The sequence below is a fragment of the Colletotrichum fructicola genome, assembly GCF_000319635.2.
Source record: "Colletotrichum fructicola Nara gc5 chromosome Unknown KSG_Nara_v1_contig01, whole genome shotgun sequence".
Classification (NCBI taxonomy): domain Eukaryota; kingdom Fungi; phylum Ascomycota; class Sordariomycetes; order Glomerellales; family Glomerellaceae; genus Colletotrichum; species Colletotrichum fructicola.
The window spans coordinates 7797876-7810085 of NW_027094051.1; the positions used below are offsets into that span (position 1 = coordinate 7797876).

The window sequence follows — 12210 nt, forward strand, 5'->3', positions numbered from 1 at the left end:
TTGGGTGAGACGGTGCCTGAAGCTAACTGTAGCCACGTGCCCCGCTGCAGCTCGACATTCTCTCACACTTCCAACAATTCGGATGCCGTCTAGCTGAATGATCCAGAAGGACGCAACACGTCTCATTTGACTCGAAGACAGGTTCCTGGGGATCAACTGGATGTGAGACTCGCATGAACCAGCGCCCCGGATGCTCGTGCGACCCTTTCCCCCGCTTGACACTGATCTGCCTCGACGGTTGCTATTCTTGCTTGTACGGAAGAGAAGTGAACACAAGCATGCTCTTCAAACGGCTTCGCCAGCTTGTCCGATGTCACTGTTGCACAGAGCCGTCAGAGCAAGCATACTGACGGCCCTGTCTTGAGATCTCTGAGTGGTGTTCTTGGCCAAAACAATGTGTTTCAAGACTTTTAGTATGCGAAACGAACTTCTGGGTGCTTAAAAAAGCAGCGAATATCTGGAAGATGTCCGACCGTTGACAGCGCAATTACGCACGCCTCACCCGGCTTCCCCATATTCCGGCCTGTTTAATCAATATTTCAAGTCCAGGTGACCAGCACCCATCCGTGTCCTTTCCTTTCTCGTGTCGCGGACATGGGAAGGAGAGACAAGCTCATCAAACCTCTCGAGCGAAATCGGAGAAGGTGCATTGCGTCTGAGACTTGCGCAAGCTGCATACATCTCAGACAGACAGATGGACAACAACCAGACGAGCCGGCGTTAGTGCCTCTTCGTACAGCAAACTCGCCGCGCGGCTCAGGATTGCATTGCAGCTGTCTCTGAAGGTTCGGGAGGCACCGAAAAGCTTGGCCGCCACAGATGCTTGAGAAACAGAATTCTCGGCGACAGTTCGGCCGAGTGTGCCAGCCTTCTGTCAGTCTGCACTGCCCAAAAAAACTTACCGCCCTGACGGTCTCTGGGCCACCAGGTTGGCCTTCGGATCTCACCATCCACACCACCATACCTATCGCTCACTCCGGCGAGAACCTCTCGGTCTCTCACGTGGAGACTTGGAACCTCTGTTCGATACTCATGAACGTCAATCTAAGTTGCACCGCGCAAAGCAGGCTTGATGATTACAGTGACACTATCTTCGGATGACGCACTGCTGGCAGTTGGTCTGCTAAATAATGTTTAAGGCTTGCGTGCGATCTTGAGGCGCTGATAACAGCTTTGAACTCAAGATGCATCATTTTGAAGCTCAAACGACATGAGAAAACCACAAGACCCATGTCTACATCATAGGTAAGGCGTCCCTAGCGCTAGGAGGCGTGAAAAACGATCGACACGCAGCCATTTGCCACTTCACCGTTTGTACTCTGCGGAATTTGCCTCTGTCGCGCCGCCGTTACTGCCGCCTTCCGACCGGTCAGAGAAAACAACGTCAAGAGGCAGACGGAGTTGGGGAATGCTAAAAATGTACAGCTGCCTATTACCAACAGTGGACAAGCTCAGTTCAAAAGACATTGTAAAAGTTACAGGCCAATTCGCGGGTCAATGCAGCCGTGCTTTTGGCTACTGCCATTGGCATGAGTTGGTTGTCAGCTCTCAGAGTCAAGGTCCCAGACTCTAGACACAGTTTCCTCAGAAACAGATTCAGACACAGAAGAAACAGTGCGAAAACATCAGAAAAACCAGCAACCTTACATTCTCAACACAAGCATGCCCGATTCAAGGAGGGTGGTGGGCTGGCGGGAGCATCCAGGGCAGAAGAATACCTTCAGTGCCAGGAGGTCGGAGTCTCCTGACTATGGGCGAGCAAGCAAGCAAGTAACATCCTAGGTGCAATGTGTCGTTGTTCCCTCCACAATCAACTTAGCGGCCCACCATGACGACCCGGGGCACGACTCCCGCAGATGGTTGGGGGCACCCACCTCCGCCGATTATGGTGTTTGATTCCTTATCAGCGAGCAGCACTGGATCGATCGCCTCGAGTTTTCAACTCAAGCTTTTCTTGTAGGCTTTATAGGCATGTCACGACAGCGGTGAGGTCTCGTCCCATCACGGTCCACGACAGCGGCAGAGCCTCGACCGCAACAAGCTGTCATGGTGGTCTGTCATGCACCTCATATTTGGTTATGGCAGCAGGGGCGACCCGTCAACAACCAGGAGGACGATGGCGACAACATGATATGGACCCAGCGACCCGTCAAGTAAGGTAAGCTCGATGCGAATGTGACGTATTTGTACCTTAATAAACGCTAGATATCTACCCTTATTTACGGTAGGGTGGAATTGCAGGGGGGTAAATGCGCCACGGCGGGGTCTGCATTAGCGTCCAGGGCGGCCTTGACGGGCAGGACGGACGGAGTAGCCGCCACCCACCGCACCTGCACTGCAGCTGCGGACATGCAGCGCTGCACTCCACCTTTTACTGAATGCCCGGCGGGTAGCTAGGTGTTGGATGTACTTCCATTTGTAGAGGTGCCGCCATCCGCCAGTCTCCAGAGAGGTAGGTATTGAAGCAGATCCCGGATAGCATCAGGAGATGGAGATGATGTTCACATCCATTACGGACAGCGAGCTGCCAGGGGCTTCTCAGAACCTGGCAGCTCAGAAGTCTCGCAGACGAAAGGTTGGTCTCTCCTCAGCGAAGAGCAAAAGTAGACATTTTATACGAGCTGAGCTGACCCCCATTCTCACCACGAAGAGGGTTGCAGCAGAGGAGCCCAGGGCCCCTTGCTCGCTGTATTTCCAGATATGCCCGCCCACGGGTGCATGTCGTAGTGCATGGTGTTGCCCCCAAGTCCCAGGCAACTGAACGGCTATTACCCCTGTGGCGGCAACACCACCAGCTCCGAGTGGGTGTGTCCAGATCTCCCCAATTGCCATCTCATCCCATCGTATCCCGACCGGAAACAATCCCATTCACCGTCAGTCACACCAACAGGAGCTCAAGCAGCTGCAACCTCGAAAAAAAATCTCTGGGCAACTTTTTTTTTTTTTGTCTGAAAAAAAAAAAAAACCGGGGTTCTTTGGGGGGCACTCACACTTCACCCACTCCACGTCCGTCACTTGCAACACTAGTCGACTAGGAAGGTCCCAAGCCTGATGTCAGGTATCCGTAGAGAGCTCGCCTCAGAAACCGCTGCTGGAAGGTACGCATACGGTAGCGGACGGTCCTGACGCCTTCCTTCCAGCTTGCACTGTAGAACTTCACCGTAGCTGCCCCGTTCGATCCAATCCTCTCCTCCCGGTCCCTCACCTCACCTTACTGCGTGCCAGCTGTACCCTCCCAAGCTGATCTCACCGTCTTGCCCGGGGCAGTCCCCATCGCTCCTGCCCTCCCGCCTCCTTCCCTCCTTCCCTCCCCTACCTTACCTCACCTCACCTACGGATAACTTTTTCACCTTCAGTGACCTACCTACCTACCTTCCCCCGTCTGGCTGAGCTTACACGGACCACGCCTCCAGTCCCCTTCCCCCCTTCGGACCTATATCAACTTGGTCGCGCTCCTGCTCGCACCTCTCCGACCTGCCCTTTCCCATCCACATTCCATTGCCATCTTCTTCCTCCCCTCCCCAACCAAGCTTGTATTTTTGCGCAAACTCCCATCTTCGCGCTTTACATCAACAGTCTCAGACTCTCTCACGTCTGTTTACTCTTTTTCTGAAGCAGCATCACCACTTTCCATCTTCTACAGAATCCTTATCTTCTCCCTCCTACCTCAACCCGACCGACGACAGCAAAAATGGCTTCCGCTCGCTCTGCCCTGCGTCTCACCTCCCGCCTCGCTCCCCGCGTCGCCATCCGCAGCCAGGTCGCCCGTCCCTTCTCGATCTCGGCCCGCGCTCTCAAGAGCGACGTCGTCCGCGAGAAGGAGATCCCCGTTTCGGTCTATGCCCCCGACGCCAAGGGCACTGGTCAGTCGGACCACTTCTCGATCCCCGTCCGCGAGCACGACTCTCGCCCTCCCACCGAGACCCCCCTTCCCGTTCCTGAGAACGACAATGTCGTCCCTCTCACTCGCAAGACCTTCGATTCTATGCCTCCCATGATGCAGAAGCTGTCCGTCATGGGCAAGACCATCATCGTCACTGGGTAAGCTTGGTTTCCCCCCTTCCTTCCCAATTACCACCCAAACCGGCCAATTGGCTCGTATTCCCATCGAAAATCATGATGGAACAATTCGCTGACTTCAATTGACAGTGGTGCCCGTGGTCTGGGCAACTACATGGCCCGCGCCTGCGCAGAGGCCGGAGCCAAGGCCCTTGTCATCTTTGACGCCAACCAGGAGTTGGGTGATGAGGCCGCTGCTGAGCTTCACCAGAAGACCGGCTTGCCCGTCACCTTCTTTAAGGTGGATGTCCGTGACGGCGCTGCCATTAACGCTGCTGTCGACTCTGTGGTTGAGCTCTACGGCGCTCCTGATGTCCTTGTCAACTCTGCTGGTATCGCCGAGTACGTCATTCCCCACAATGCAGTGTGCACACAGAGTGCACGACATCACATTGTCCCCTTTCGCTTACGCAGCCCCACTAACATACGTCTTTGTGAACAGCTCCAACATCAAGGCCGAGACCTACGACCCCGCCATGTTCCGTCGCCTCATCGACATCAACCTGACTGGCTCCTTCCTCATGTCCCAGTCTGTTGGCCGCGCCATGATGAAGGCTGGCAAGCCCGGCTCCATCATCCTGGTCGCCTCCATGTCTGGCAGCATTGTCAACTACCCCCAGGAGCAGTCCTGCTACAACGCCTCCAAGGCTGGTGTCATCCAGTTTGGCAAGTCCCTCGCTGCTGAGTGGGCCAAGTACAACATCCGCGTCAACTGCATCTCTCCCGGATACATGGACACTGCCCTCAACCGCGTCCCCGCTCTCGATGCCCAGAAGAAGATCTGGAAGTCCTTGACCCCTCAGGACCGCCTCGGCGCCGTCGACGACCTCAACGGTCTCTGCGTCTTCCTCGCTAGTGACGCTTCCAGCTTCATGACTGGCTCCAACGTCATCATTGACGGTGGCTACACCTGCTACTAAGCGGGTGCGCAAGGAAAATTCTTCCCGGCTTCGCGGCCGAGAAGGTGTCGCACGAATCTGGGAAGTTGCTTACTACACAACCAGTCTACAACGACATCGTCTTTTGCATTTCGCAGCCACTTGAGGCCGTTTATTTGCTTTCCACGATGAGAGGCATCGCTGAGCTACACTTCCGGTACGTCTGACTCGCGCAGACGTGGTACCCGTGGCTTCAGCTAACCACCGCCTCGTCCTGGTCGCGGCCTTCCGCGACTTCGTGCCGATTTCCTTGTGTCTACACTTTCTCCTACGTTCGTCGATTGCAACATTCCGGGACTATACCCCCCAGCGCCAAGGGTCACACGGCACCTAATCACTTTGGCTTTTCCAACCCCATCATCGAGTGTGTTGTTTTCGAAGCAGGCAAGGCAGTTTCAGGAGTCTCAAAAAACAAGGTGTGGTCTTTTGGAACGAATCATGGATTCGGAAGGGGGGACACCGTTCTTTTTTTTTTCTGGGTTTCGGGGTCTTGGTGGCTTTAGGAAATGACCATAAGAGGATAGAGAGAAACGTCCAAGGCTTGGACTCTGGGTTTCCACGGTAGATGAGACAGACAGACAAGATCGCAGGATAGAATCCAGGACACGTCTTTGTGTCACGTACTTCATACGCCTCGGCGCCTTGCCTTGACTTTGCAACGTGAGACCGTCGTGGAGCATGTGATGGCTGATCCTCCTTTTTTTTTTTTTTTTTTCCCTCCCCGCGGCGCCCAAGAATGACGTAGCGTCGAGTCGCACGATAACTAACACGCCCTTTTCCCCCTAGCTTTGAAAAAGCTCAAGCTCCAGCTCCAGCTCCGCCACGGGCCCACCATCGTGAAATGGACCCCTCAGTCCCATCCATCCATCGTCCGTCAATCCATGCCCTGGACGATCCCTTCCCGCCCCCGGGGACCACGATCCGGCAGCATTGCGTGCGAGCAGCGAAAAAGAACCCGAAAAACAAAAAAAGGACAGGCTCACCCACACACGGTCACACCCACTCTTTCCTTCGGCCCGTGCCTTTCCCAGCGTCAATCATGTGCGGATGATGTCCGAGGGAACATGGCATGCATCAAAACGCGAATGGGAAGCAGGATAATTGGAACGAAAAATAAGTTGAAGCAACAATGAGATGAACTTTAACCGTTCCCTCGAAAGTGTGTGTGTGTCTACGGACATTGACGTCAATTGGGTTTCGCGACGGGAGATGGGCTCAACTCTATGCTGCGAGAAACCCTTCTTCGCACATGCATTTCTTATCTTCCTAACGGTATTGCCGCGCGTATTATTTTACATATAGATACAAGTAGCGTAGCAAGTGACGTCTCTACGCGTCAGATGCATGAAGACTCCAGATGCAGTTCCTCCCCTTCCTCTCTCGGACGCATGATTACCAACGTGAGCCTCCTAAGTCGACAAAGAGGAAAGAAAAAAGACGTAAACCACGCCTGCAATAATCCCACAATCGCAAAATTTCCGAGGCCACCGCTCTCTCCAACGCCTGGGTATTTGCCATCCCAAATAATAATCAGAGTAATGTTCTCGTATCACGGTACTTCCTAATGGCACCATCGTCGGAAGCCTCATCCATCATCGTCCGGATATCCTTGGCGCGATCATGTTCTACAAGTCTCTCTCCGACTCAACCCACCGGATGAGGGACACGATGTAAGGTGCCTGTAAACGTGTTAGCACGGCGTGTTTGCCAGCACAGAGTAGGGCTTGTGGGACATACCAGAATCTTGTTCTCGCTCATGATCTCGTAAAGACGGGGAAGTAGAGTGCGGAACAGACGCTCGTTCCAGCCGCCGCCTTCGCCTCCAAGCTCGTGCAACTTGAGGAGATCCTCCTGGGCAGGGGTCTTGACGACGTTGCGGGCGATATTGCGAAGGATGAGCACCGCGCTGAGAGGAATGCCAGCAGCCTGGGGGCCCGCGGCGGGGTTCTGCTCGTCATGGATAGCGGCCGTCTCTTCGTACTGGAAGACCATGGTGTCGCCAGGCTGGGATCCGGGAAGAGACTTGTTCTTGTTGATTTCGATTCCATTGAAGATTTGGCAACAGTGTGTCTGGAGGTGATGGCCCATTTCGGCGCGCTTGATCTTGGTTGCCTTCGCGTACTTGGTGCAGTCAGCCCATTGACACCGAACCTCTTCTTCGCTGTTGTCAAATGCGCCTTCCTCGTTACGAGTCCATTTGAGATGTGTCGAGACGACGTGGTTCCACATGGTCTCCTTCGATCCAAAGAAATGGCCGCACTTCTCGTTCGGTCGGCCGCTCGACGAGTCCCAGAGACAACGGAGGAAGACCTTGCCGTCAAGGCCCACGGGCTGCGTCCTGCAGCGGATGCCGTGTATAATAAACTTCTGTTGCATCTCACCGGGAGCGCCCGAGCCATGCCACACTTCAGCCTTTGAGCCCTTGTAGACAGAGCAGCTGTTCCTAATAAAGTCAGCTGGAGTGATGAGCGGTTGGCCTTTAGCTTGCAAGGCAGCCTTGAATGCGGTCTGGTATGCCTGCCAGGCCGCGATCTGCGTGACGAAGGAGTCCTTATCTTCCTCGAAAAAGCACTTGACCCATTGGTTACATCGCTCAGGTTCTTCGAGTTTAAGGAGCTCCTGCAGCAGGTCTTCAGGCATGGCAGCAGGGTCGTCTGTCTGAGCTGGCTTGATCGCAGGCCGCAGAGACGTCTCGTGCTGCCAGCGTCTGGCATTGTGCGATAGCAGGCGAACCAAGTGCTGGACCAAATGCTCGCAGTTGAGCGACTTGACGAGGTTGTCGACATTGTTGACAACGGCAGTGTACTGATAGAGAAAATCGAGACAGGCATCCATGAGCTCGTCGTCGTTAAGCAACATTAACTCGCTGATCTTGGTCAAAACGACAGACGGGACCTTGTCCAGCTTGTTGGTGGCCTCGAAGTTCATCGAAATGCGACCAAGAGCGCGAAGAGACGTGAGGATCACGCCGCGGTCGTCGGAGTCACGGAGCTGCCACATGAGGACCTTATACAAGGGATCTCGAGAGTCAATCTCCAGGTACGGGGTAAGCGACTCGGCAATATCGAGCATGGCATGCTTCAACTCGACGACCCACTCGTGTTTGGGAAGGCTCAAGACGATGCAGATGAGGTCTTTGATCGGTAGGAAATCAGCCAGGTGTGCAGCATTCTCGCGAAGGAGCGACATGTTTCTCAGCGTCAAGGCGGCTTCGTTAATCAATACCATCCTGTCGGCAAGCTCTGCGGGGACAATGAGTTCGTTGAGCTGCTTGGGCTCCAAGGTATCGATGCGCTCGAGGATATCGTCGGTGCCTTCGTTACCATCAAGAATGTCGATTCTGTCGGCGGCCAAGTGAGAAGTCCAAGAAACCTTCCACTTGATGTCGTAAAAGTAGCTGCCAATCTCCAGAACCTTTTCGACCAAGCCTTCGCTGAGACCGGGGAAGCCCTCGAACTTGAATTTGTCATGCCGTTCGTAGGAAATCTTGACCAGATGGTACAGAGCAAATTGTTGCTCCTGGAAGATGTTCGAGCGCAGAGCCATCAGGCAGCGGATGTAGATGTTCGGGCCCTCGAATCCAACTGCAAACAATGTAAGCAAGCTTGCGTGAAGCAAAACAACGAGGGTCACATACCGCCGGGATGGGGTCCCGTACGGCGAGGCGGCTCCAGAAGAGAACGAGCCACCTGCCGGCGCCGGGCAAATTCTCCGGGATTATTGCTGGGAGTCTCAACTGGTCGCATGGCAAGGACCTGCTGCTGCTGCGGCGGCTGCAACGATCTGGGGATGTAAACATCAAGTGCCGATGACGTGTTTTCACTATTGGCAGGGTTGAAGCTGCTGCTTGGTCCCCTTGGAGCCGCACGTGGTTGATGCGGAAGAGGAACTGGAGTGTGTTGTACTTGTTGCGGGAGGGCATGGTGAGCACCGGGCTGACCCGCAGAAGTAGGCGTTCCTACATGGCCAGGCTGTTGACCGGAAGCATGGCGCGTCGGCCTAGACGGGCCGGTGTCCGGCTGGAAGATGACTCTCTGAGGGGGGGCTTCACGTAAACCTCGGGAGGCTCTGACGCTTGAAGGAGCGGGGGCGTCTGGGGTCGGCCGCTCTCGAGAAGGGGTGGCATCGTCGCCAGAGGCCGCCGCAGAGTCTCCAACAGTGCCGCTTTCGCGCTTGCCGCGGAAGTTCTCCCTTGTACGCATCAACAGACCTCCACCCTTGGCTGACACATCCTCCAAGATGTCCTTTGGGGGAGGCTCTTTGCCATGATGAAACTTGATTTCATAGGCAGCAAGATTCTTATAGTACTTTTCTTTCAGGGAAAAGGCAGTCGACGCAACGTTGGAAGAGTGAATGCCCAACTGTTCTGCCATCCTCCGCCAGGCTAGCTTTTCATCGGAGACCTTGTCGTAACCGCCATTCTCGCAGATGTGGGTGTATGTCTTGAACAGATCGAGATAGACCGGCCCGACCTTAGGCTCGGCCTCAAGAGTAGTGCCGCGCTCATTGTGGTATGCTTTCAGCTTGTTCATGAAATCCTCGTACTCTGGTGTTCGGCTGATGGAGTGAAGGGGAACTTCGGGTTCCTTCTCCGGTTCTTTCGAGGGCGCCATTGTCGACTTTGCGAGGTGGAACCTGTCAAAGAATGGTTAGAATGTTCTACAATCGTGAGAAATTCAGTTGGCTAACTAGCTGTGTAAAAGCCTTGGGGTTCCTTCGTGTGGAGATCCAGGACAGGCTGCAGGAGAGCCTCAGGGTTCCAGAAGCTGTCGCAAACGCGCTCGTTTCGTGTTTCGGCAGTTGAACCACGCGTGTTTAATTGAAGTGCAGGTGCCGATTGTGAATTTTGAATTTTTTTTTTTTTTGAGAATGCAACACACGATGGGAGAGGGGTTGGTGGTGCTGTCGCGCAGGTTCGGGGCCCTTTGCGATCGGTCGGTGATGCGCCGGAGACTGGAACCAACCAAACCAACCGTGTTTTCGCGACAGACTGGACGTTGGAAAAATCCCTGTCGCTGCTGAGCTTATCATCACGTGACTCAGAGCTTTCTGATAAGACCGCAGCGGGTGGACTATGCTTTCCCCAGTGGGGTTAGCGCTGCACTTGCCTGCCCCACGATCCTGCTTGACTGATGGGGAAAGACCCCTGCAGCTAAGGTAGGTAGCTGTTGCCCTAGGCTTGGAGATCTGGTGTAAGTCATGCTCGCTCTTTCTTTCCCAACCATTGCTCTTATCTTTCAACTTCCTTATTTCCCCCTCCGTCAGTCACTTTTCTGCATCCTTCCCTGCCTTTGTTGTCGTCCTTGTTCTTTCTCTACGCTGTCGTCATCCTCCCCATCCGTGGACATCGCCGGACATGCTCCCCCAGGCGCTGCGCTGGGAGTTTGGCCTAAGCCGCTCCCAGGTTATGAAAAGAGTCTCTCATATATCCCCCCAATGGATTACCTCATCTGACCAAGGCAACTGCATCTTGGGGGTGAAGTTGGAGGAGCTGCTTTCCAGCCAGAGCCTGTTGCACAAGCCCTCCCCTCAACAGAGGGATTATGTACTTGTTGTACCCAAGCATGGGGGCTCGCTGGTAAGCTGAAAGGTCCACTGGAGGTTTTCCATGCTGAGAATCCTGTAGAAGCTCAATTTTGGGAGCTTCGATGGGTCCAGGCTCCCAGACCGCAACTACATGCTGTGCCGTGACGACCACGCATTGCGTCTTGTCATCCGGTGGGAAACGATAGAGGTGAGTAAGGACGACGACGCCGCCGGAAGACACCAGAGACAGTCACAATTATAACACAGAAGGACTAACCTTGGTCAGGACGATACCCCAACGCAGACCCAAGTTTGCTTGATTTTCAAGATTCCTGCAGACTTCGACCACGTTTTGAAGGACTTTGGGGATCTGAACCTACCTCCAAGAGCACTTCAGCAGGCACCACGCACTTCTCAACCAGTGTTCAGACGTCCGGAGCCATTCTCTGGTCGCTTGGCGGCATCTCAGCCCAGACCGTTTCACAGAGGCATAAGCGAAGCCCCCTCCGATGCCAGGCCAAGGTCGGCCGTAGACCATAGATACTCTCGTCAGAGCAGCGTAGCCCCTGTATCTTCAGGGTCATATATCAGCAGCAGCAGGCCTACAATTGGTCATAGCCACATCGCCGGGCATACGCGGCCTCCCTCTCGTGCTCACCCCCCGTCTCGGTTGGCACAAAGACCAAGCAGTACCCTCTCAAGGATCAACGAGAGTACAGCCACATCAGTCGCTCCTGCAGCTAGTCAAGCCTCCTCTGCCTACTTTTCTCAACCGCCTCATCGCCAAGCCTCCGTTCAATCTCAGTCATCGTCGCAACCCGGGCACGCTTTGAGTCAAGAGCTCAGCTCCGGCAGCGGTGGTCTGACGTCTGTCGAGGAACTCCTTTCTAGTCGGCCACGACCTATGACTACTGATCCTTTGGAGGGTCTTCCTCCACCTCGAAAACTCCCCTTCCGACGGTCAGCCTCAGTAAAGCCGACCCAATCTCAAGTCGCAGACCAAAGTCTCGATTCAAATGCCGACATTGGCATCAGGAGCAGCACCATGATCACCGATCGGTCGAAGCCTCCAGTGCTACCAGCATCCGGAAGGAACACCCCGGCTGAAAAGAAGCAAACAAAAATCACTTTGAGGACCACAAAGAGAAATCTCGAAAATGAAGTGGAAGATGCCGCCTCCAAGAAGCAGAAGTCTGATGTGCCATCTAGGCGCATCTCAACAACTCCAATCCCGCTACCTAGGATGCCCACTCCAGCCTCTCAGGGATTTCCGCGTAAGACTCTCAAACCAGTTTCAATCAATGGAGATGAATTCCGGGCCGACGACATCGTGGAAACTCTTAGCAATGATCTCGCAGGGAATGAGGAGATTTCTACGCAATATACAAGCCCACTTGTTCAAGAGAGCATTCCAGCAGAAACACAGCACCCGCCCCGTGTTGATGACATAGCTTTGTTCGTCGCGAAGTCGACGCTCCTGTGGAAAACAAACCTTTTTGGCGACGACGGTTACGACAAATGGTGCAAAGACCCACGCCCCGAAACACTGCAGCGGGTGATTGCAGAGATGCTGCAGAGAAACAGGCAGTCATGCCATGAAGCCGTCACCCGCTACGGCCCAGGGGCTATGGATATCCCACTGGCGAAGCTGGCTGCAGCGATGTGTGGAGGAAACGAATGTTGTCCC

The 12210-nt window shown here is 54.4% G+C and overlaps 4 protein-coding genes across 4 annotated transcripts; 2 read left to right on the top strand and 2 right to left on the bottom strand.

Moving 5' to 3' along the window:
• Positions 1 to 3691: 3691 nt before the first annotated feature.
• Positions 3692 to 4979, top strand: MTDH-1 (putative NADP-dependent mannitol dehydrogenase; the record flags this gene model as incomplete). Its single annotated transcript, XM_032035187.1, has 3 exons — positions 3692 to 4041; positions 4150 to 4401; positions 4502 to 4979. The coding sequence occupies 3 exons, from the start codon at positions 3692 to 3694 to the stop codon at positions 4977 to 4979; spliced, it is 1080 nt and encodes a 359-aa protein (XP_031885798.1).
• A 422-nt stretch (positions 4980 to 5401) lies between these two features.
• Positions 5402 to 5677, bottom strand: CGGC5_v002219 (uncharacterized protein; the record flags this gene model as incomplete). The annotated part of the gene is made up of 2 exons (XM_066150937.1): positions 5402 to 5472; positions 5545 to 5677. 2 exons carry the CDS (start codon positions 5675 to 5677, stop codon positions 5402 to 5404), a joined length of 204 nt encoding a protein of 67 aa, XP_066009739.1.
• Positions 5678 to 6622: 945 nt separating this feature from the next.
• On the bottom strand, positions 6623 to 10222 carry rsc9 (Chromatin structure-remodeling complex subunit rsc9; the record flags this gene model as incomplete). Its single annotated transcript, XM_066150938.1, has 6 exons — positions 6623 to 6676; positions 6735 to 8581; positions 8635 to 9513; positions 9543 to 9632; positions 9687 to 9735; positions 10220 to 10222. 6 exons carry the CDS (start codon positions 10220 to 10222, stop codon positions 6623 to 6625), a joined length of 2922 nt encoding a protein of 973 aa, XP_066009938.1.
• A 131-nt stretch (positions 10223 to 10353) lies between these two features.
• On the top strand, positions 10354 to 11141 carry CGGC5_v002221 (uncharacterized protein; the record flags this gene model as incomplete). Its single annotated transcript, XM_032035190.1, has 4 exons — positions 10354 to 10575; positions 10624 to 10731; positions 10810 to 11045; positions 11102 to 11141. 4 exons carry the CDS (start codon positions 10354 to 10356, stop codon positions 11139 to 11141), a joined length of 606 nt encoding a protein of 201 aa, XP_031885661.1.
• Positions 11142 to 12210: the final 1069 nt, after the last annotated feature.